Source organism: Triplophysa dalaica, unplaced genomic scaffold (assembly GCF_015846415.1).
Source record: "Triplophysa dalaica isolate WHDGS20190420 unplaced genomic scaffold, ASM1584641v1 Contig13, whole genome shotgun sequence".
In the NCBI taxonomy this organism is placed as follows: domain Eukaryota; kingdom Metazoa; phylum Chordata; class Actinopteri; order Cypriniformes; family Nemacheilidae; genus Triplophysa; species Triplophysa dalaica.
Genome location: NW_026622647.1, coordinates 35,265 through 61,763, shown reverse-complemented (window position 1 = coordinate 61,763; position 26,499 = coordinate 35,265). Strand labels below are relative to the sequence as shown.

Below are 26,499 nucleotides of genomic sequence, written 5' to 3'. Positions count from 1 at the left end.
ACACAACAGGAACATCTGACAACTACACAGTTTACTGACGTTCTAACATATTTTTGGTAACGTACATCACAAAAAAAAAAATTATATTACTTTGAAACTTCATCCATTCATTCATTCTTCGTATACCATGCACACATTCCGGACAGAAATATATTTAAATTAAATAAGTCTTATAAATAGTTTTTTTAGAACATTGTTCTAACACCCACAAACCTCTTTTCATTGATAACTTCATTGCAGGTCAATAAACATCAAGAACACTTGAAACCCAGTAAGAAGATGCTGTATTATAATAAAGTATTATTTATACTTGATACATTTATAGAACTAATCCGTGCATGATGTGGAAAATGAAATTAGATTAAATTTTATCTAATTAATTAATTAAATTCCATTAATATAAAATTTATGGGATAGACAAATTTTATTTCAGTCTTCTTCACCAAATTACAATGACTTAAACACAATCTATAGTTTACAAAATATGAGATTTATTCCTAAACATTATAGACATTGAAAAATTATTGGATTTATTGCAGGATATCACCTACATTTTTTTAGTTTTATCTTTACTATTCTTGTAGTTTTATTAATTTATTAATTAATTAATTCTTTTCTTGTTGTATTCATTTTTAATTTTTTTATAGCAATTTTGTTATGTGCATTTTTCTCAAGCATTATCATTTAGTTTGATTAAAACCAGTTTAGGCCAGTATTTTATTTGACTTTAATAAACAGAAGCATTTGAATAGATTAAGTTTTAGAGTGAGAATTAAACTGCTCAGTAAATGAAGTTGTTTCTGAAAGATGTGGAGGAATTCATTCATCATGTGTGCGAGGATTTGATTTCATCACTGTAAAAAAAATGTTAATTTATTTCAATCCATGCAGCCTTGGGTATAAAATGGATAAACCCAACCATTGGGCATGAATTAACCTCTGCTGGGGTGTTTTTAACATACAGTTGGATCAAATATGATCAATCTTTGTGTAAATTTAACCCAGCAGTATGTTTGTCCATGTTAGACAAACATTTTAAAGATCTGACATGAGATGATGATGCAGTTTCATTCAGTGTGAAGAGATCATTAAAATGCCATACTGTATGCTTTTAAAGTTTATAACTGATTTTGAAAATGTCTCAATGAGTAACGATCTATGTCTGTGACAGAAAAGTATGCAGAGAATGAAGACAATGTCAGTTATTTTTGCCTTTGTGGGATACCCCCAGTTTTTCTACTAGTTTCTGTTGAAGTTTAATTGAAGCTTGATGACTCTGACTAGTATTTCCTACTAGATTGTAAATGTCACAAAAGAGAAAGGATTTTTTTCTGCTGAAATGGAAACTTGTGGAAATCATCTTGTGATCTAATTAATCTGAAATAAATCAATACCATGTTATGTTTTAGCATCTTCCAATGCCTTAAGAAGACTAGAATCTGTCAAACTGATCTCTTTTATTTTAAAAGTCAGCTTCTGTGCTCTAACCAAAGATTTCTTTAAGAACATTGAAGGAGTTCCCATCTATTCATAGTTTTAAGTGAACAGATTGCTGTAGGGCATGCTCAACATTACACAATAACTACAATACATCTTGTCAGACAAAAATGTAACAAATTCAGAAACACACATGCCTGAACATTAACTGAAAAATTCAACATTTAAGTCTTTTTGTTGATAAAAGCTGAAGTAAAAGGGAGTATCTGCCAATCAAAGTATTGTATAATATGAAGAGCCGCTCCGACCCGTTTAAATCTCCACCCACCGTCTCACATGAGCGCAGTTTACTGCCTATATAAAGACAGAGATTATCAGACTAAAAGCATCTGAAAACCACTGGACAGACACACACCTGATACTCAACGCAGGTATGATGGACAACGATCTACTCAACTTTATTATTTCAATCTCGAATAACACTTGTAGCATTCAGATTGTATCAGGACAGTTAGAAACTTATACATTTATTAACCAATTAATGTCATATTATGATGAGTGATTGATATTTCAGGACTTTTTTAACAAAAGCAACTCTTAAGTGCTGCAAAGTATAAAACTGAATTTTGTTCTTAACTTTATAACACAAAGTCAACATATTGTGATCTTTTCTTTGGTTTTCAGAAAGCAATTTTTTTTTGAAAAAATCAAGAAATGTCTGGAAAAAAATGGGTTCTCCTTGTCGCCGGCTCAAAGGGCTGGAAAAATTACAAACATCAGGTCCGTGCTTGGTTTGTCATTTTCATGATTTATATATCACTCATGAATCCTCTAGATGTGCTGTTCTTCAGCTTGTATGTGATGACTGTAAATACACATGGAAATCATTTGTTTCATTTGTGTTTCAGGCCAATGTGTGCTGTCACTATCAGTTGATTAAGAGACAAGAAATTCCTGATGATCAGATTGTGACGATGATGTATGATGACATCGCTGATAATCAGAAGTGAGTAATTTTTTCAGTTTTGTATCGTGGTTGAATGTAATAGTCACTGCTAAACATTAACCTGTTTATGAAACAACAGTGTAATGAAGCCCTGACACATTAGCTTCTCAGAGAGAAATAGATACTATACAGTAAATTCAGTCAAATTCACCATCACTGCTCCAGTCATTAGAAAAACACTTATAAGTGTGTTAGACTTTTTCCTTTTATATTTATTGTCATATAACACATCAAGTGTAGTGCAGTGTAAGTGTAAAGTACAGAAGTCTGTTTAAAAAAAGTTTTAGAAATGAAATAAATAGTTTTATCAGTTCTGCAAACAAGTGATCATAGAATATAGAAAACAGATTGTTGGAAATTGTTTTTCACACTTTTCTTCTCTTTCTCTACCTGCAGTAACCACCACAAGCAACGCATTCTCAGTGTACTGGGTAATGAAAACGTGTATAAAGGAGTTCTGAAGGATTACACTGGAAAGGTAACGTTTGTAATGTCAAATATTATGTTGATGTTTATATTCAATATCTGAAAACTATTTTGACTTATGAAAAAAATGATTTTACAGGATGTGACCCCACAGAACTTCCTGAATGTTCTTCAAGGGAATGAGTGCACTAATAAGAAAGTCATAGACAGGTCTGTTTGTCTATTCAGAAGAAATCTTTCAATGCTATACAGAAAGTGTGTGTGTGTCTGCGCGTGCGTGTGTTTGTGTGTGTGTGTGTGTGTGTGTGTGTATATCTACATATATAGGTTTTATATGTTAAGTGACAGCACCACTTGCAGGTCAAAAAGCTATTTGATCAAGTTAGATTTTGGAAACTGTTCTCATGGTTGCACGTTTTACAGTACATGAACTTTTGCAGTGTACTTATAGTTCTTATACCCAACAAAATAATGATAACCACACGTACTTAATATGGGTCAGGTATAAGTTTAGAGGTGGGTTTAGGGATAGTTATTACAGTTACACACTAGTGTACATGGATAACAGGACTGTAAAATAAAGTGCTAAAATAAATAATCATCTTTAAATTTTTATTTAATGCAGTTGTAAAGATGACAACCTCTACATCTACATGACCGGTCTAGGGACGGAAAGCACGTTTGAATTTCCTGAGGAGTCTGTAAGTATGAAAAGCAAAGACTCGAGAGACTTTTAGGAGGGACACGATAAACATTATATTTGTAATAATAATAATAATAATAATAGTTTTTCTGAAACACTTTGGATAAAAGCTAAATGACTAAATGTGTAATGATGAGCCATAATGTTATGATATAAGTTAGCCATCATTTATTGTCAATAGTTTAGTCATTTAGTGATTCACTTTTCAAAACAAAGCAGCATACTAATGACCAAACTGATTCAAAATTGTATATATTGTATGTGTAATATAGTGAAAAGAAAAGATTTGTTATTTAAAGTTAAGATGTTATTACAGGGTTCAAGATGTTATATGTGCCACATGGATTAAGACATAGACCTGTTGTGTTTAAATATGACAACCTGTTGACTTCTATAACATTAATTCTGTATTTCTATGACAGCTTCATGCCAGTGAATTCATTGCAGCAATTCAGAACATGACTGACAAGAATAAATTCTCCAAGGTACGTCAATTCATTATTTTGGGTGTACAGCAATACACAATAAAGCACTATTCAAATGATGATGATGATATGTATATAATCTTAAAAGATTCAGCCATTGAAACATACAGAATAATTATCAAGCAACACCACAGGAGCAATGATAGACAGTAAAGAGGAAGCACCCCTTCTGTTTAATAACATATTGAACCTAAATGAGAGCAAAGATCTCTTATCATTTTAAAGATCATTTAAAGAGAATGAACTGCTGGTCATTTTAAATATCTTCATTATGTTTTGTTCTGCAGATGATCATATTCGTGGACAGCAGTTATTCTGCAAACTTGTTCAAAAACCAATTGACTGACAATGAGAAAGGCAAGTTAAGCTCCCTTATAAGGCTCACGCTGGTTTTATTTGAGAGTTCTGTATCTATAATCCATTTGTTTCATCTTTTCTGAATCTGTCATCCATGCAGTCTTTGTGTTGACTTCATGTTCTCGAGGTACTGAGATCACTCCCACTGATTATAACAAGAAGATAGACGTCTTCCTCTCTGATAAATTCTCATCTACTTGGTTGCACTTCCTTGATCAGGTTTGTGCTTCTTGCTGATGCATTTATAGGATAAAATTCTTCTGATCTCATTTCATTCACAAAGCAGACATGACAAATATGTGTTTTTGTTCACAGGCTGACTATGAAACACAAACATTCGATGATCTGTCGAAGGACAAACAATCTAAACACATAGAGGAGAATCCTGATGCCTGTCCCTGCTTTTTTGGGAAACTGGTATTAAACTTTCAAAAGTTTAACTCATAACTCATTGTTATTATTTTAACAAAACACGATTGAAGCACACACAGTCACATTAATGTTTATTTTTTGCCTTTAGGACGCGACGAAGCATTTCCTTAATGAGTTTCTGCAGAAGTAAACAGCTAAACTGCTCGGCCTGTTTTTGAAGAAAACAACGCAAGAAAGTGTAATCTGAAGAGCTCTTGTGTTTGTTTCTCTAGATTTATGATTAGAATTAAACTGATTGAAGCATAACACACGTTATCATTCAAATAAATCATTAAACAAAAATTTCTGGTTTTGCGTTGAATATATGCTAAAAAAAAAACATTCTGCTGTTGACCAATGCTGCATGTTTTTGATCAAATAGAGCTTGAAACTTCAACAATAAAACTGGAATGGGCCTAAAAATCACAGTGTGAGCTTCTTTAATGTCTTACGGTATTAAGGTCGCAGTTTGATCAATTTAGAATTAGGATAAACAAGCAAGTTGATGTGGAAACCAATAATCATCCTAATGTAAATATATTGCAGCAAAACCAATGTCTGCTAAACTGTAAAGTAATAATCACACAAATAAAGTTATGATTAAAGTGATAGTGATTCATATTGAAGTAATAGAAAAGAGTCAGCAGCAGGTGCAGCTAAATATTGCTGCGCTTTCATTGCAATGTCAGTTGTTAAAAAGATTTTCGGCAACATAAAGAATGTGGTCTTTTATTAAACAACTCCATAAATATTTCATTTGCATATTGGACAACACCTTGGGTTTGTTTCTTAACAACTGACAGTTAATCACATATTAAAGTTATTTGGCTTTAGTATGAATATCTTAGTTAGTATGTTTGAAAACAATTGACAAAATTCACATTTAGAAGATAAAAGCTTTGATAACTTCAACCGATATGAATCAACAGTTCTGAATCAATCCTTTCTATTTATCATCAGATGATCTGTCCAATGAAAAGCTTTTAAACTATAAACACTCAACCATATGAGTTTGAATTCAGAAAGTTATATCATCCCAAACGAAATAGAAGATAGAAAATGAAAGAACTTTCAGGTTTGGGTGGACTGTCCTTGTAATAGCTGAAAACAATGAACTAGTGTTAAACTAAATAAATATTAATCTCATTAATAATATACATACTTGTATTTGTAATCTGTATATTGGAGTTCTGAAACACCAGACTTTGCGTTTGCTTCGCTGTTCTGCCTCCATCGAGAAAAGAAAAGCTATTAATGTCGAAAATACGTGTCAATTCTGTCCATGTTACAGAAGTCAGCTGCTAGAGGATGAGCCTTAACACACATGTAAAAAACATCACATCATCAACTTTCACAAACTGTACGTCTGTTGAAAGCTAAAACCCTCTAAATGTATGTTCTTTTTATTATTGAATACACTTAAACACATTATTTTGGGTGACCTATCCCTTTAAGAAAACGGTATTTAAATGAAATCACATGAAAAACACAACACATCACTGGTGAAGTGAGCAACATACAAGCAAAAAGCACAATAGAATAAAACAGTCGCCAAACTTGTGTGCAGTGCTTATGTTTTACATGAAGTTATTTGTATTTCTATTTTCATTGGAACTCTTTTTAAACAAAGTCGATACGGATTTTTGTCTTCACTTTATGGATTTGTTGTTCCAAACTGACAGTATTCGTCATATTTGAACATTAATAAGAATGAATTCAGGTATTAATTCAATCTGCTCAACTCCTGATGTTTATGGCTCACGTCACGAATATTACTATCAATGTACTCAGTGTAGTAATAGTCAATGTCTATAATGGGTTAAAATATTGAGCTGCATTTACATCAATTTATGTGCATTTTGTGGACAATCCCAAAGGAGTAAAGAGGTCAGCAGAAGGACACAATATAGTCAGTACTGTAGATTCCTATAGAAACAGTCTGAAAAAAAAATCTACTTTAGGGCCTTGATAAAACTGGACATGCATTCTCTGACCCATATTATTAGACCTTTATCAAGAAAACAGGGGAATTCTTCATTCTGTATATGAATTCTTTACATATTTACACGCACACTCAATGTACACACATCTGCACCACGCGTGTGCTGTGTTGAAGGAATGCTTCACCCAAACTCATCATTGATTCTATTTCCAGGTCTTCCAAACTTCTGTCTTAGTCTCTTTTCACTTTCAATCTTTAGAATTATTTTTTAATGATTAAAATATTAATCGTCAACCCATCTTAATACAAACAAGTAAACTAAAGATAAAACAGATCAGAGTCCTGATTCCCCTGCACCCCTTTACAGTATTTTCCAGAAACTTTAGTTCATGATGTCAACGTTGATGGGCGGGTTTTTATTTTCATAGTCTAATTGATTCCCCACTGATCACATCATTTCAATATCCTTGATATTTCAGAATTTAAGGCCAGCAACATACATTCTGCATTGTGACCAAAGTCATCGAGTGTCAAAGGATGGTGCAAATCTAAAGGAGAATCACTAGATGGCGTCATTGCTCCGTTCTGAATTCACGTCCTTGATGAATAAACTGCAGTGACTGCATAAGATGTTTTTATGCTTGAAAGCTCATTGATATTCAGTTTTAATAAAGAATAAATTGTGAATCAGTGCATTTTAAAAGTTCATAAAATACCTGTTTTTTTTATTTTTAACTTGTGAAAAATTATCAAAAAAAGTCTACAATACAATGTATTGATATTGAAATTGGGCCTTTTAATATATATTTACATTCAGTCATTTAGCAGACGCTTTTATAAAGCGACTTACAGGTGGGGTAAGCAATGGAAGCATAAGGACAACAAAAAGCATAAGTGCAATCAGAAAAAGAAGATTGGTCTCATATAATCTAATACAGTATAAAGAGATAAATTAGATTTTTTTCTTTATTTATAAAGAGTAGAGAAGAAATAGAAGTCAGAACTGATCAGCCAGATGTTGACGGAAGAGATGTGTTTTCAGACGATTCTTGAAGATGCCTAAAGAATCTGCAGATCTGGTGGAACCGATCCGGAAAAGGTACGATTTTTTACCTTTTGGTTGGCACCACAAGCCATTGTTCGTCTGCAGAGCGTAGGGATCTGGCGGGTACATATATCTGCATTAGCGAGTGAAGATAAGGTGGTGTCGAACCACTGGTGGTCTTGTAGGCCAGGAGCAGACTCTTCATTTTCATGCGAGCGACTATAGGGAGCCAATGTAGCTTAATGACTATAGGAGTGACGTGTGCTCTCTTCGGTTCATTAAAGATAACTATTGCCACATCATTCTGGATCATCTGTAGAGGTTTGGTTGTGCAAGCTGGAATCTCCACCCAGTAGCGCATTGCAGTTGTCCAGTCTGGACAGGACCAGAGCCTGTACTAGGACTTGCGTAGCATGCTCTGATAGGAAGGGTTTAATTTTCCTAATGTTGTAGAGGATGAATCTACAGGACCGGGCCGTGCTGGAAACTTGATCTGTGAAGTTAAGCTGATCATCGATCACCACTCCCAGGTTTCTTGCCTTTCTGGAAGATGTGATGGTTGATGAGCCCAGTTGAATGGAGAGGTTGTGTTGAGTCTTTATGTCGGCCGGGATTACAAGCAGTTCTGTTTTTGTAAGGTTCAGCTGCAGGTGATGGCCATTCATCCAGAGCGAGATGTCAGCGAGGCAAGCTGAGATGCGTGCAGAAACAGTCAGATCATCAGGCCGAAAGGACAAGTAGAGTTGTGTATCATCAGTATAGCAGTGATAGGAAAAGCCATGTTTCTGAATGACAGACACTAAGGATGTCATGTATACAGAGAATAGCAACGGACTAAGCACCGAGCCCTGAGGTACACCTGTGTCAAGATGATGACACTCAGACACCTCACCTCTCTAGGATACTCTAAATGAACACCTAAGAGGTAAGACCTGAACCATTGTAGCACCATTCAGGAGACCCCCATAGCCTTGAGGCTGGACAGGAGGATGTGATATTTAGACACATTTGATTGTAAAATGAACCCTTCCCAAACAACAATGGTCCATTTTAGATGTGAAGACAACAGATTATCAAGATGCGCCATTGTTGTTGTTGTTTTGATCGTGCAACCTCTAGGGGAGGTGTTTTCAAACTCTAGCTTTAAAAGTAGCATTTTATTTTATAATTTATTTCACAGCAGCAGTCAATTGTCAAAATAAATCTATGCAGTATATACATGTATGTATAAACAAAGATTATGAATTATAATTTCTCAGATAGCCTTTCAGATAACTTTGTTACCAAACATCTACTACGCAAACACTGATATTCAAAATAAATGTATTTGAAAATGTAAACTTTTTATATTTTAGAATAGCCTACATATGTCAATTTCACCAAAATGACTTTATTGCGAAAACACTTGAAAGGGGAGTTTTAACCAGATGTCTTCCTACCTTTCCCCAGAATAAACTAGTGGGTGACAAGCAGTCTGGCTTCAAAACAAACCACTCCACTGAGACTGCTATGCTGTCGGTCACAGAAGTACTGCGGTAAGCCAAGGCGGAATCTAAAGCCTCTTTCCTGCTTCTACTAGACCTTTCTGCAGCGTTTGACACTGTCAATCACCAGATGCTGCTGTCATCTCTACGGATCTCAGGCACTCCTCTCCGCTGATTCAAATCCTACCTCTCACACCCCATCAAGGACTCTGCGTTCAGCAGACCTTCTCATACGTGCATAAGTTGCTTCACAACTCCTTTCTGGTGGAACATTCTTCCTTACTCAGTCCAGTTCACCACATCTCTCACAACATTAAAAAACTACTTAAAACCCATCTCTTCCGTGAATACTTGACTGACAAATGAAAATAAAAACTCTTTCTCTCCAGAGGTAGTGGTCAACTTTTTTTGAAACTTGTAACTTGTATCAGCATCGATTTATTGTCACGAAACGTGTGTGATAGAACCCAAATGCAGGCAGCGGTGTGGGGTAACAAAAGATTTTAATAAACAAAACAAAAACCCACAATGGGGTAAAATACAGGGGATAAACAAAGACAGCCAAACAGGAACGAAAAACTCACGTAGGGTAACAAACTGTAACAAAAATCAAAAGGATCCAAAAACAGGAACAGAGTACTGGAAATGAACGCTGGGACACAGAGTATGGATAACTCCTTGGAACAAGAGTTCAGAACAGCAAACGGACATCAAAGTTTCCAAGTATGTACAAGAACAAACGAGCACAGGACAGAGAATAGAAGGGCAATAAATAGGTAGACGAACAAAGGATAATTAACAATAGGCAGGTGTGGGTAATAAAACACTCAAGGGAAGCTAACGAGGAGACGAGAGGGGCGGGGCCATAGACGAGACACGAGAAGGAGCATGACAGCCAATATCTAAGCCATGCCATGCCCTTCTCCCACAAAACCCTAGACTTAGTCACGACTCCGCTGCAAGAATAAGAATAAACATGACAGCGGAATCATGACATAAGCCCCCCCTCAAATGAACACCTCCAGGTGTTCACCAAGGGGTAACTAACAAGACAAGACAGACTGGGTAACAGACAAAAACCAACAGAACATTGAAAACATGATTAGGGACATACAAGAAATAATTACAAACGGGTTGGGGTGAGACAATAAGGAGAAGGAGCATGACAGCCAATATCTAAGCCATGCCATGTCCTTCTCACACAAAACCCTAGACTTAGTCATGACTCCGCTGCAAGAATAAGAATAAACATGACATGATAGCGGAATCATGACATTTATAGCACCTTGTATTATTGTATTCCTGTTTGACATATGGCTTATTGCTCCTTGAACCCTCATGAAGTCGCTTTGGATAAAAGCGTCTTCTAAAAGACAAATGTAAATGTAACTTTATATCAGTCATTGGTTCATTCATATAGTCATTAATTGCCACAAATAATTTTAAAATGATTTTTTTTTAAACACAACAAAATATATATATATAAATGTATTATTCATTTATCTGTCATGGCTTAGGTTTAATGTTTTTAAACATGTCTAGCCTTTTCTAGAAGAATTTTGGATTGACCTGACATGGTTTAGAAACTTCACATGCGCGCCCCCTCGTGATGAAAACCCCTAACAACAACAGTCTTAATGTTTTAATGTCATCTTGGCCCAGTTGGCAGAAAACCCTCAAGAAACAACGTTGTAATTCTAATGGTATAGGCATTCTTGACCATAACCTTTCACACAAGTAGCACATAAAACTGATACATCTTTACCTATCCACCTTTTCACAATGCGCAAAATTACGTATCAAGACTTCCGGTTCCCTAACGAATATTTACCATCGCTTTACTACAGTCAAACCCCCAGAAACATGGTTAAATTTACATTTAAATTTACATTTAGCAGACACGTTCATCCAAAGCGACTTTGGCCCTAAATAATCAGTCAACAAAAATAAAACATGGTTACTACACTTGGTTAACATGGTTAATTTTGTAAGACACTTTTATCTTTTTCTTTTCTTTCCAAATATATATATATAAAGAAATAAACAAACAATCTTTTTCCATCGAAGATTAATAAAATAACAAAGACACAATAATCATAAACTGAATTACATATATATATAAATATATAAAAAAAGTTAAAAAGAAATACAATATAACACGACTAAATACAAATAAATAAAATAATAAAAAATAAAGAACGGGCATTAAATTACAAAAAGTTGAGGAGCTTCAAAAATCTTATTTCTTATTTTCTGTTTTACATTTATAATGGTTTAAAAATAAATGGTTTTGAAAATGTGTTATTTTTTTGGTTAATGAATGTAAAACTTGGCTAAAGTAATAAAAAAAGAATATAATTTTGTTTTTCAAACAAATTTAAGGTGTTTAGGTGGAATTGATTAGTCATATCCGTATTAAAAACAATCTTGAATGAAAGGGAATAAGAGCAAAAATAAAACAAGTGTTCAATATCCTCAACAGATGCATTTAAAAAAGATCATCTATCAAAAACTGTATGTACACATCTACACACAATTAAAGGAACAGTGGCCGAAACAAACAAAAGGACAGTAAGATTTGGTGCAGGAGAAGACAGCACTCGCTCTTAGAAATGTCTTATTATCACACTGTAGCACTCAGTAAATATTTTCATATATATTTTGTGTTGTACTATGCGAGAGTAAAACTCTGTGAAACAATTTATAGCAGCCAAAGCCATTATTACAATTCAACAATAATGGTGATTTGTTGGAATTTCTACATTTTTCAACATTATTTGATTCAATAGATTTCACGTATCGCTTTGCTATCTGGGTAACTATTAATATTATATTATATTTAGTGGTGGGCATAGATTCTTTTTTTAATCTAGATTAATCTCATTTGGGTGCTGTTCGGACAGGCACAGATAGACCTCTTTGCCTCCCACGACACCACCCAGTCTCCGCTTTGGTCCTCCCTGACCGAGGTCCCCCTCGGCACGGATGCCCTGGCGCACAGCTGACCGCGGGACGGGCGGAAGCACACCTCCCCCCCAGGAGCACAGACACTGTTCAAGGTCAGGTAAGAGGAGCACCAAGTGTTATTGGTTACATCGCACTGGTCTAACCACAATTGATGCTCTGGACAGCAACTCCCCCTGAACCATTCCCCTGACAGAGGACCTGCTCTCTCAGTGGAAGGACACGTTCTGGCATCCCAGATCAGACCTCTGGAACACCCATGTCTGGTCTCGAGACGGGACGAGTAGATCCTGAGATGGCTACTCCCCCTCTACGGCAGAGACCATCACCCAGGCTGGGGCCCCATCTACTAGGCGGTTACACGCGGCGCCGCTTATCATCCTGGTGTCTCTCTCAACGAGAAAGACCCACTGAGGTGCTCGATCAGGATTGTGTTGTCCTTCTTACGAGACTGAAGACTAACATCTCTCCTCCAGACTGAAAGTGTATGTAGTCGCTTTAGCCACTCATCACGACTCAGTTGATGGAAAGTTTCTAGGGCAGCACGACCTGGTCACCAGGTTCCTAAGGGGCGCGAGAGGGCGGAATCCGCCTCATCTCTGCTCCATACCCTCTTGGGACTCTAACGTGGGTCCAAGTGCCCCTCGGAGGTTCCGATCTTCCTCACCTGAGTAAGACCCCCCCTGTTGGCGCCCTCTTCCTTCAAGAGGGTAGGGGACCTCCAATCATTCTCTGTGTCCCCGGATTGCCTTGAATTCGGCCCTGGTAACTCTCACGTTATCCTGAGACCCAGGCCCGGATACGTGCCCAAAGTTCCCACTACTCCCCTTCGGAACCAAGTGGTGAACTTGCAGGCGCTCCCCATCGGGGAGGAAGACCCAACTCCATCCATGTTGTGTCCTGGACCACACGCAGAGCTTCATTAGCTCTGACCAGCTCCTTGTCTGTATTGGAGGACAGCAGAAGGGGAAGGCTGTCTCCAAGCAGAGGGTGTCGCACTGGGTCGTGGATGCCGTTACGACGGCATTCCGATCTCAGAATCTTCCATGCCCTGAGGGCTTATTCCACACGGGGTATTACCACCTTCTGGGCACTGGCCAGAAGCTCCTCTCTTGCAGACATCTGTAGAGCTGTGGGTTGGGCTACGCCTGAACACCTTCGCAAGGGTTAACAACCTTTGCGTAAACCCGGTGTCAGCCCACGTCCTGCGTGGCGACAAGTAGGATTGGCATCCAGGGGGGCGTATGCCTGCGAAAGCACCTTCCCATCCTCCAAGAGGATTGGTCAGTGTGCTGTCTACCTTTCTTCTTACCCAAACACATGGCTAAGAAACTGGTACCTCACCAAACTTCCTTCTTACCCAGACACTGGTTAAGAACAGGCATTCCATCCATCACTAAGCAAGCACCCCCTGGGGGGTGGCTGGGCAGAGCAGCCTTCCCCTTTAGGCCGGGACACCATATGACCTATCACAGATAGTTCTAACCGGACCTGGTGCTGCTATCAGACGCAGTAACACCCCCCTCCCCCTTGGGCTGTTCCGTCTGTTATACCCTCGTGACAACGGTTCCCATACATGGTAACCCATGAGCTTCCCCAGGTGGACCTCCAACTTGCGGTTAACTACCCAGTCCGCACGTTCCATGCGTTCTCCTCCAAGGACGAGACCATACCTTATCCACCATATTCCTCCCCACGGGTATGGGATGACCTCTGCAGCGCTTCTCTGATTAAGAGTGCGCTCACCCGGTGTAAACCCGAGCCGGACGGCCTCTTGCCAGTAGAGAGCTAAGGCCCGTCTGTGAAAGGTTACCGGTCAGGGCTGTACCCATCTTTCTCCAAGAAAGCTCTGGAACCCCCCGACCACCACACCTCTGGAGGGTGGCCTCCAGAATCAGCTCGGGACTCCAAATGAATAGAACTGGACCTTCTGCTTCAGCGAGATTTCACTGGAAACGGTGAGAAAACAATCAGATGTGTCACAATCACAAGACTGTTTGTTCTATATGCTCCATATGTGTTTACAAGCATGCGGTATATGTGTGTGTTTACTGTATGCATTAATTAAATATTTATATTGCTTTTAAGAACTGCGATTCTGCAACCATGGCAATTATTTTGATATTGCAACTTATTGTATTTTTTACATCTACACAACCTTTGAGTTTTATTTCAGGAGCATCATACACAACACTGTAGATTCAGTCGCCTAAATAAAATACATTTTGATGGATTCGGTTTATGGGACAAGGGTGCATATTTAAAGCAACGCAATTCCCACACAACACAAATGTGATTCTTTACAGTTTTTGGTCACACTTCAGTATAGGGGACAATTCTCACTATTAACACACCATTAACTATGTTTTTTTCCCCAATTTACTCTTAATTTGTGGCTTATTAATAGTTAGTTATGCAGTTAATAGGTTTAGGGATTGGGTAGGATCAGTGATGTATAGTATGTTTATGCACAATATGTGCCTTATAAGTACTAATAAACAGACAATATGCCAATGCTGTTGTGCTTTGGCACAAAATGTATTCAATGAAGAAATCTTTCAACACAAGAAATCTTTTCCCCCATGAACTGAAATCTAAATGGATAATTTAGCACGTGATGGTTCACACGATGAAAGAATGTTCAGAGGTTTTGAAGAAATTGACAGTTTCACTGATTAGAAAGCTTTATGCATTCAGTTATTGTGTTTATTGTACATATACTTTTGCACACCTGTATCAAAACACATGCGATTTGCCTAAATCAATAAGAACTCAAGTTTGATGTGGTTTTATTGCTAATACGACCTTTTACACCACAGATAAAATATTGATGGATTGGTCATTGGTTGCCTTCAGTTGGTTTTATCTAATTGTGAACGTAAATGTAACAGCTGACATCTATTCAATCATGTGTGAGACAGTCTAACAGAAGGATGGACATTATCAAGATACATTTGTTCTGACGCACTTTAACTCTTTCTTGTCCAATTTTATTACCATTTTCTAAACTAAAGCGAGTGAACTGTGATAACGTAAGAAATCTTGAAAGTGTCTGAATACATCTTGGTTCGTGTGTACATACACATGTAATGATCACAAAGAACAAAGAAACACAACAACCATGACACATCCATTTGAATCATTTCCAGCTAAATTTCAGTGAAACAGCCCACACACATTCCTCTGATTGTGAAATGAGAACACGTGTGTGTCCAAACGTATGGATGTGTAATTATTCAATATGAATATTGAGCTTCTGAAGAACTGCACTTTACAACTATTGCAATTATTTTGTTTTTACCTCTACATCATAGAAAAAGTTGAAATTTTTATAATGTAAGAAAAAAGAGCCTAAGCATTCATTAAGACTTAAACCATGAATTATTCTCTACTTTCTGTATTAGAAAAGGTTGGTGTTAATCATCAAATTAAAATAAGATAATGTTGAACAATTATTGATTAATATTTGTCAAAACCACATAAAAGTATTTATATTTGAAGTAAGGTGAAGCCACGCCATTGGTATCTTTAACATTTTGATTGATTAAATTACAGTAACAGGACAAGGAGTTACAATCCCACTATTTCAGCACAACTCTTAAATAGTCAAATTTCTAACTCATAACAGAAAATAAAAAATCATGAAAACATTTACCTTTACAGTCATTGCTATTCACATCTAAACTGGGGGAACATTTCTAAACTTTAAATAATTGCAGGTCATTAAAACTGCACAGTTTACAGACATTATATATTTTTTCTATAATGTCAGTACAGTAAATACAAATATATTTCCCACTACACAAAATACAGGTTTTATCTAAAGAAGTTTCATTTAACTGCCTTTCGTAATGCATATTATTATCAAACTTCATTTCAAATGCTTTGTTCGTTCATTCAATTTCTCTGGTTTTATCTTATGTAGACCACTTATCACAAAATATTAACATGTAAATACTGCTTTAGTCCTTTAGTCCATGTTTTCACATGTCTATGTTCTCATTTCACAATCAGTGATTTATGTGGGCTGTATCTGTTAAGTTTCATCGGTTGTGTCTCACTCCAGTACACTACAGCTATGTTCCATATGTCACAACATGTAACTCTCAGGAACTGATCAGACAATGAGATTCTGAAAGGAGACAGAATGGCTTAACCAACTGTCTGCTTGCCGTCTCGCGTTACAGAATACACAAAATATACAACATGTAATAATCCCTTTTTACAAACAACATATTATAGAGACTGTGTCTGTCCCCCGGATTAGCAAAAATAAGATATTGCGTAAACCTCTTGAAAGTAATTTAATAAACGTTAAACAAATCAAACATGAACAAAATACAGATAATCAGCTGTTACGACTCGGATTGCTTAATATTAGATCTCTCTCAAATAAAGCGCTTTTTGTTAACGATTTGATAACCGATCATAAAATAGACATGCTTTGTTTGACAGAAACATGGCTAAAGCCAGATGATTTTATTACTCTAAATGAATCCGTTCCCCATGATTATTACTATAAACACGAGCCTCGTCTAAAAGGTAGAGGGGGAGGTGTCGCTGAACTTTACATGAATTCTTTTATTACCTCTCAGAAGTCTAATTTTAAGTACAGTTCTTTTGAAGTCATGGTACTTCACGTATCGACACCTAATACTAGGGACAAAACATTTTTAAAATTTATTCTAGCTATTGTATATAGGCCTCCAGGGCACCACACAGATTTTATTAAAGATTTTGGTGGGTTCTTATCAGAACTAGTACTGGCCGCAGATAGAGTCCTTGTCGTCGGTGACTTTAATATCCATGTAGACAATGATACAGATGCCTTAGGACTGGCTTTCAAAGACACTCTTAACTCCATGGGCGTTAGTCAACATGTGTCAGGACCCACTCACCTTCGTAATCATACTTTAGATTTAATACTTTCTTATGGTATAAATGTGGACGATGTTAAAATCGTTCAGCAGAGTGAAGGTATTTCGGATCATTATCTGATATTATGTTTGCTTCAATGGCCTACGGCTGCAAATCAAACTCCTTGTTACAAATATGGTAGAACGATTACTTCAACTACCAAAGATGCGTTTCTCGATAATCTGCCTGAATTGTCTAAAATATCCAGCATGAGTAATAACGTTGACGATTTTGACACTACTATTGAAAATTTTAACTCTACTTTCTCGGAAATATTAGACACAGTTGCTCCTCTGCGTTTAAAGAAAATTAAAAATAGCAGCCCAACACCGTGGTATAATGAACACACTCAGACTCTAAAAAAAGCATCCCGTAAAATGGAGCGCAACTTTAAGAAAACGAATTTAGAGGTATTTCGTATAGCATGGAAGGATTGTACTCGAAATTACAGGAATGCAATAAAAACGTCTAGATCCGCCTACTTTTCAACACTAATAGAGGAAAACCATCACAACCCTAGGTTTTTATTTAACACTGTGGCTAAATTAATAAAAAATAAGTCGTCATCGACGTCAGATTCTGATTATCAGCATAACAGTGATGAATTTATGAACTACTTCACAAGTAAAATCCAAGATATAAGAGAAAAAATTATAAAAATGCAACCTGTAGTGAAATCCGCTGAACAAACTAACTACAGCACCCCTAAGGAGAAATTGCAATTATTTTCTACAGTAGATCACGATGAACTGTCTAAAATCATTAAATCATCTAAATCATCAACATGCATGCTATACCCTATACCTACAAAACTACTGAAAGAAATGCTCCCCGAAATTATAGATCCTCTTCTTAGTATTATTAACTCATCTCTGACATTAGGACATGTGCCTAAAGCATTTAAGGTGGCTGTTATAAGGCCTCTTTTAAAAAAAACCAAACTCGACCCTAAAGAACTAGGGAATTACAGGCCTATATCGAATTTACCTTTTATATCTAAAGTTCTGGAAAAAGTAGTTTCAACTCAATTATGCTCCTTCCTCCAAAGGAATGACATTAATGATGAATTCCAGTCTGGATTTCGAGCATGTCACAGTACAGAGACTGCTTTGATCAGAGTAACAAATGATCTGCTTTTAGCGTCTGACCGTGGCTGTATTTCGTTATTGGTGCTGCTAGACCTCAGTGCTGCATTTGACACCATTGACCACAGCATACTTCTACATAGACTCGAAAATTACGTCGGCATTAACGGAATAGCATTGAAATGGTTTAAGTCTTATTTATCCGACCGTTTTCAATTTGTAGCAATAAACAATGAGGTGTCCCGCAAATCACAAGTCCAGTACGGTGTACCACAGGGCTCAGTCTTGGGACCCCTGCTCTTCGCATTATACATGCTACCTCTAGGAGATATAATAAAGCGACACGGAATTAGCCTTCACTGTTATGCTGATGATACTCAACTTTATATTTCCTCGATGCCTCATGAAACCCAGCAGTTTCATCGAATAAAGGATTGCATAGTTGACTTAAAAATGTGGATGAGTAACAATTTTTTACTACTAAACTCGGACAAAACAGAAGTGTTACTTACTGGACCGAAAACTGCTATGCGTAACAACCAAGAATACTGCTTAACGATTGACGGATGCTCCATAAAATCCTCGTCATCAGCTAAGAATCTTGGCGTTGTATTTGACAGTACTCTCTCATTTGAAAGCCATGTCGCAAACACCTGTAAAATTGCATTTTTCCATTTTAAGAATATATCAAAATTACGTCATATGCTATCACTGTCAGATGCAGAGAAATTAATTCATGCATTCATGACATCAAGACTAGATTACTGTAATGCACTTCTAGGTGGTTGACCTGCGGGCCTATTACAAAAACTGCAACTGGTTCAAAACGCGGCAGCTCGAGTTCTTACGCGTACAAAAAAGTATGAGCATATAACCCCGGTTCTGTCAACCTTGCACTGGTTACCTATAAAGCATCGCATTAACTTTAAGATCTTGCTTATTACCTATAAAGCCCTACATGGTCTAGCGCTGCAGTATTTTAATGAACTTCTATTGTATTACAGACCTCCACGTACATTACGCTCTAAGGGGTCCTGTCAGTTGGTAATACCTAGAATTTCAAAATCAAGTGCAGGTGGTAGATCCTTTTCTTATCTAGCGCCGAAACTTTGGAATATTCTTCCCTGCACGGTCCGGGAGGCAGACACACTCTGTCAGTTTAAATCTAGACTAAAGACTCATCTTTTTAATCTTGCATACACTACACCTCCATAATATTAATCCTCAGAGGATTTAGGCTGCATTATTTAGATCAACCGGAACCAGGAACACATCCAACAACAAATGATGTACTTGTTGCATCAAAGAGTGCAGAACAGTACCCTACTCTCAGCCAGTCTTGTCTCTTTGTTCCAAGGTTACCGCAGGATGCAGTTCATGCCCAGACCTGATGGCAGAGCTGAGAATGGGAAGCGGTGACCTGACAAGTGCTAAGAGGATAGAGCTGGATAAAGGACGCGACAACTTTGTTTTTTCTGAGAATGGGAAGCGGTGACCTGACAAGTGCTAAGAGGATAGAGCTGGATAAAGGACGCGACAACTTTGTTTTTTCGACAACATTTCAAATGCTATTAGATTGTTAATGATAATCTTAAATTTTTATATTTTTATTAAGCCTTGTTGTGCAAGCACTGATGAGCTTGTGCAAAGGCAGCAGCTTTTGCCAGAGGGGAACTGGAATCCCCTGGTTGGGCCTGGGTTCCCCTGAGTTTTTTTTTGCACTATCTGCCTGGCCGGGGGGGCTGCTTTAGAATTCATACTTGTATTAAATGTGTCTCATGTACAGCTGCTTTGTAACAATGAAAATTGTAAAAAGCGCTATATAAATAAAGTTGAGTTGAGTTGAGTTGAAAACCTGTTCCAGATATTTGTCCCGCTCACAGTATATTATGTGCATGCCCATATATGTTTACCAACATACTGTATTTGTCTACAGTATCTATGCACATATATATATATATATATATATATATATATATATATATATATATATATATATATATATATAATTATATATGAGGAGTTTATTTTCAAGAGAAAGTTTTACAATTTTTTTTAAAAATCATGTTTTCTCATTGTGCTTTCCAATCAATATCATTGAAACTGTTGTCGGTTTGTTTTAATTTCAGCCATAATAACCAGAAAAATACAGCGAACTTACACAATAAAACATGATAAAATACTTAAAACATCATTTTGTAAAAATATATTAAACCGTATTTATCTCATTTTGGAATCTTTTCATATGTTCTGTAGGTATATATGTATTCAATATGTATTATTTCTTATGAACCTCTATCCCACAGACAAATCAGACAACTACATAGTTTACATACATTCTAGCATATTTTTGTTTACGTACATCACACAAAACTGCAAAGTATATTTTTCGCAAAACAAAATAAGTTTTTAATCTATATTAAAACGATATTAAAGATTTTTAACTTTAGTTAAAATGCATATTGCTTTCAAACTTCCTCCATTCATTCATTCTTTCAATATCATGCAGATATTCTGCACAGTAGGACAGGGAGATATTTAAATGAAAGTTTTTTAAATGAAAGTTGTATTAATAAATGTTTTAATTTACGATGTTCGAAATTCGCAAACGAACAATGTTTTTGCATCCACAAACCTCTTTTCATTGATATCTTTATTGCAGGTCAATAAACATCAAGAACACTTGAAAGAAAGAGATGCTGTATTATAATAAAGAAAGTCGTAATTCGTTTATTTTATACTTGTTATATTTATAGAACGAATCTGTGCATCATTTGGAGAATGAAATGAGATTATATTTTATAAAATATAATATAAAATTTATTGGATAGACAAATTTTATTTCAGTCTTCAGCACCAAATTACAACGACTTCAACACAATCTATAGTTTCAAAATGAGATTTATTCCCAAGCATTTTAGACAGTGGACAATTATCGGATTTATTGAAGGATATCAGTACAGTTATTATCGCTTTATTTGTAGTGTTCTTGTAGTTTTATTAATATATTTAGTTTTTGTATCAATTTTGTTATGTGCATTTTTCTCAGGCATTATTATTATCATTTAGTCTGATGAAAATCATTTTAGGCCATTATTTTATTTGACTTCAATAAACAGAAGCATTTGAATAGAACAAGTTTCAGAGTGAGATGAAATTGCTCAGTAAATGCAAGTTGTTTCTGAAGGATGTCTGGGAATTCATTCATCATGTGTTTGTGAGGATCTGATCTAAAAAGTTAATTAATTTCAATCTATGCAGCGTTTGGTATAAAATGGATCAACCCAACATTGGGCAGAAATTAATCTATGATGGGATTTTTAGCACATGGGTTTGTCCATTTTTGACCCACATTTTTAAGATTTGACAAGAGATAATGATGCAGTTACATTTATGTATGGCAGACGCTTTTATCCAAAGCGACTTACATTGCATTAACCTATAGGTACATTTATACCCACAACCTTGGGTTGTTAACACAATGCTCTTACCACTAGCTACAGGAAAGAAGAGATCATTAAAATGTCATACTGTATAACTGAGTTTTTAAAATGTCTCAATGAGTTATGATCTATGTCTCTGCGATATTTCCTTCTCTGCATATTTTGCTACGTCAGTTATATTTGTCTTCGTGGGATACTCAAAGGCTTTCTACTAATTTCTGTTGAAATTTAACCGAAGCTTGATGAATCAGACTCGTATTTCCGGGATTGTACTAGTTAATAGATAAATGAAAAAGTATGTTTGCTGAAATTATTATGTGATATTAAATAATCTGAAGTAAATCAATACCATGTTATGTTTTAGCATCTTCAAATGCCTTAAGAAGACTTGAATCTGTAAAAACTTAGCTTCTGTTCTAGAATCTGTAAAAAGTTAGCTTCTGTTCACTAACCGAAGAGTTCCCATCTAGTCTGAGCTTTTATTGGCTGCTTTTCTTCGTTGTTCGGTAATGCATTTCAAAAATATTTTATTAGTAAAATGGTAGTTTTGTAATAATTGTGAAGTGCACATTTATGTTTTTGTCTAAAACAGTAATTTTCCAACATTCATGCATTCACCTTCAGATTAAAAGATATTTTAACATCATAAGAACAATTTCAGTTAATTAAATTCTTACCTTTTTACTTGGTATAATACAAGTGTACAAATGCAGTTTTAACATTATACTCACACTAAAATATGGAAATATATATTTTTATACATTTTAAGTGAAGACATTGCTGTAATACACGCTCACCATTACACAATAACTATACATCCATCGTATGTTAATTTTTTTTAACAAATTCAGAAACAAACGTTCATGAACATTATCTTAAAATTTCAACATTGAACATTTTTTCTGATAGTAGATGAAATAAACGGAAGTAACTGCCAATCAAAGTATTGCAAATGTGAAGAGCCGCTCCGACCCGTTGAATTCTCCACCCACCGTCTCACATGAGCGCAGTTTACTGCCTATATAAAGACAGAGATTATCAGACTAAAACACCTGAAAACCACTGGACAGACTCACACCTGATACTCAACGCAGGTATGATGGACAACGATCTACTCAACTTTATTATCTCAATCTCGAATAACACATGTAGCATTCAGATTTTATCAGGACAGTTAGAAACTTATACATTTATTAACCAATTAATGGTAATTAGTTTTCACATTATGATGAGTGATTGATATTTTTCAGGACTTTGTTAACAGCAGCAACTTTTAAGTGTTGTAGAGTTTAAAACTGAATTTTGTGCTAAACTTTATAACACAAAGTCTACATATTGTGATCTTTTTTTTGGTTTTCAGAAAGCAACATTATTTGAAAAAGGATCAAGAAATGTCTGGAAAAAAATGGGTTCTCCTTGTCGCCGGCTCAAAGGGCTGGGAAAATTACAAACATCAGGTCTGTGATTGTTTTGTCATTTTCATGATTTATATATCACTCATCAATCCTCTAGTTGTGCTGTCCTTCAGCTTGTATGTGATGACTGTAAATACACATGGAAATCATTTGTTTCATTTGTGTTTCAGGCCAATGTGTGCTGTCACTATCAGTTGATTAAGAGACACAGAATTCCTGATGAGCAGATTATGACGATGATGTATGATGACATCACTGATAATCAGAAGTGAGTAATTTTTTCAGTTTTGTATCGTGGTTGAATGTAATAGTCACTGCTAAACATTAACCTGTTTATGAAACAACAGTGTAATGAAGCCCTGACACATTAGCTTCTCAGAGAGAAATAGATACTATACAGTAAATGCAGTCAAATTCACCATCACTGCTCCAGTCATTAGAAAAACACTTATAAGTGTGTTAGACTTTTTCCTTTTTATTTATTGTCATATTACACATCAAGTGTAGTGCAGTTTTTGTGTAAAGTACAGAAGTCTAGTTAAAAAAGTTGAAATAAATGAAGAAATGAAATAAATAGTTGTATTAAATCTGCAAACATGTGATCACAGAATATAGAAAACAGATTGTTGGAGATAATTGTATTTCACACTTTTCTTCTGATTGTCTACCTGCAGAAACCCCCAGAAGGGAACCATTCTCAGTGTACTGGAACAGCCAAAAAACGTGTATGAAGGAGTTCTGAAGGATTACACTGGAAAGGTAACGTTTGTAATGTAAAAACTACGTTGATGTTTATATTCAATATCTGAAAACTATTATGACTTTTGAGACTAATGATCAATTGATTTTACAGGATGTGACCCCAGAGAACTTTCTGAATGCTCTTCAAGGGAAGTTCACAGGGAAGAAAGTCATAAACAGGTCTGTTTGTCTATATTCAGAAGAAATCTTCCAATGCAATACAGAATGTGTGTGCGTGTGTGTGTGTGTGTGTGTGTGTGTGTATACATCTACAAATATTGGCTTTATATGTTAAATGACAGCACCACTTGCTGTTCAAAAATCAATTTGATAAAGTTAGAAATCATTTTACTTGAAGATTTTGGAAACTGTTCTCATGGTTGCACTTTGTTTTACACTACATACACTTTAAGTGTACTAATAGTTCTTATACCCAACAAAATAATGATAACTACAAATAATTAATAGGGGTCAGGTTTAAGTTAAGGGTGGGTTCAGGGATAGTACACAGTATAACGGTTACACAATAATCTTCATGGATAACCGGACTGTAAAATAAAGTGCCACCCTATCATGCTAAACTAAAAAGTTGAACTGGATCCGGTGCTTTAGTGCTTTGCCGCTGCTTGCAGCTATAGCAATATGAGTTTGCAGCTAAAATAAATAAGCAATTTTTCAATTTTTATATAATGCAGTTGTGAAGATGACAACATCTACATCTACATGACCGGTCTAGGGACGGATACCACGTTTGAATTTCCTGAGGAGTCTGTAAGTATAAAAAGCAAAGACTCGAGAGATTTTTAGGAGACGCATGATAAACATTATATTTGTAATAATAATAATAATAATAATCGTTTTTCTGAAACACTTTGGATAAAAGCTAAATGACTAAATGTGTAATGATGAGCCATAATGTTATGATATAAATTAGCCATCATTTATTGTCAATAGTTTAGTCATCTAGTGATTCACTTTTCAAAACAAAGCAGCATACTAATGACCAAACTGATTCAAAATTGTATATATTGTATGTGTAATATAGTGAAAAGAAAAGATTTGTTATTTAAAGTTAAGATGTTATTACAGGGTTCAAGATGTTATATGTGGACACATGTATTAAGACATAGACCTGTTGTGTTTAAATATGACAACCTGTTGACTTCTATAACATTAATTCTGTATTTCTATGACAGCTTCATGCCAGTGAATTCATTGCAGCAATTCAGAACATGACTGACAAGAATAAATTCTCCAAGGTACGTCAATTCATTATTTTGGGTGTACAGTAATACACAATAAAGCACTATTCAAATGATGATGATGATCTGTATATAATCTTAAAAGATTCAGCCATTGAAACATACAGAATAATTATCAAGCAACACCACAGGAGCAATGATAGACAGTAAAGATGAAGCACCCCTTCTGTTTAATAACATATTGAACCTAAATGAGAGCAAAGATCTCTTATCATTTTAAAGATCATTTAAAGAGAATGAACTGCTGGTCATTTTAAATATCTTCATTATGTTTTGTTCTGCAGATTATCATATTCGTGGACAGCAGTTATTCTGCAAACTTGTTCAAAAACCAATTGACTGACAATGAGAAAGGCAAGTTAAGCTCCCTTATAAGGCTCACGCTGGTTTTATTTGAGAGTTCTGTGTCTATAATCCATTTGTTTCATCTTTTCTGAATCTGTCATCCATGCAGTCTTTGTGTTGACTTCATGTTCTGAAGATACTGAGATCACTCCCACTGATTATAACAAGGAGAGAGACGTCTTTATCTCTGATAAATTCTCATCTACTTGGTTCCAGTTCCTTGATAAGGTTTGTGCTTCTTGCGGATGCATTTATAGCTTAAAACTTATCTGATCTCGTTACATTCATAAAGCAGACGTGACAAATATGTGTTTTTGGCTTTATGTTCACAGGTTGACTATGATACACACACATTCCATGATCTGATACATAACAATCAATCCAAATACATGAAAGATGATTCTGATCCCTGTCCCTGCTGTTTTGGGAAACTGGTATTAAACTTTCAAAAGTTTATTTCATAACTTATTGTCATTATTTAACAAAACATGATTTAAGCACACACAGTCACATGAATGTTGTACTTTGTTTTATAAATGTGTTTATTTTTTGCCTTTAGGATGTGAAGAAGCATTACCTCAGTGAGTTTCTGCAGAAGTAAACAGAGAAGCTGCTCGAACTTGTTAAAGAAGCAAAGCAAGAAAGTGTTATCCGAAGAGCTCTTGTGTTTGTTTCTCTAGATTTATGATTAGAATTAAACTGACTGAAGCATAACACACGTTATCATTCAAATAAATCATTAAAAAAAGTTTGTGGTTTGTCGTTGATTTTATGTTTTCAAAAAATATATATTTGTTGACCAAGGCTGCATGTTTTTGATCAAATAGAGCTTGAAACTTCAACAATAAAACTGAAATGGGCCTAAAAATCACAGTGTGAGCTTCTTTAATGTCTTACGGTATTAAGGTCGCAGTTTGATCAATTTAGAATTAGGATAAACAAGCAAGTTGATGTGGAAACCAATAATCATCCTAATGTAAATATATTGCAGCAAAACCAATGTCTGCTAAACTGTAAAGTAATAATCACAC

General features: G+C 35.7%; 2 protein-coding genes across 2 annotated transcripts; both read left to right on the top strand.

Annotated features, from left to right (window-relative positions):
• Positions 1 to 2,151: 2,151 nt before the first annotated feature.
• On the top strand, positions 2,152 to 4,988 carry LOC130417087 (legumain-like). Its single transcript, XM_056742391.1, has 10 exons — positions 2,152 to 2,217; positions 2,346 to 2,443; positions 2,840 to 2,921; positions 3,009 to 3,079; positions 3,495 to 3,570; positions 3,995 to 4,057; positions 4,345 to 4,414; positions 4,515 to 4,633; positions 4,730 to 4,831; positions 4,935 to 4,988. The coding sequence occupies exons 1-10, from the start codon at positions 2,152 to 2,154 to the stop codon at positions 4,974 to 4,976; spliced, it is 789 nt and encodes a 262-aa protein (XP_056598369.1). The 3' UTR covers positions 4,977 to 4,988.
• A 17,775-nt stretch (positions 4,989 to 22,763) lies between these two features.
• Positions 22,764 to 26,171, top strand: LOC130417097 (legumain-like). Its single transcript, XM_056742399.1, has 11 exons — positions 22,764 to 22,799; positions 23,066 to 23,162; positions 23,291 to 23,388; positions 23,795 to 23,879; positions 23,974 to 24,041; positions 24,557 to 24,632; positions 25,058 to 25,120; positions 25,408 to 25,477; positions 25,578 to 25,696; positions 25,801 to 25,902; positions 26,028 to 26,171. Exons 2-11 carry the CDS (start codon positions 23,097 to 23,099, stop codon positions 26,067 to 26,069), a joined length of 789 nt encoding a protein of 262 aa, XP_056598377.1. The 5' UTR covers positions 22,764 to 22,799; positions 23,066 to 23,096; the 3' UTR covers positions 26,070 to 26,171.
• The last annotated feature ends 328 nt before the right edge of the window (positions 26,172 to 26,499 follow it).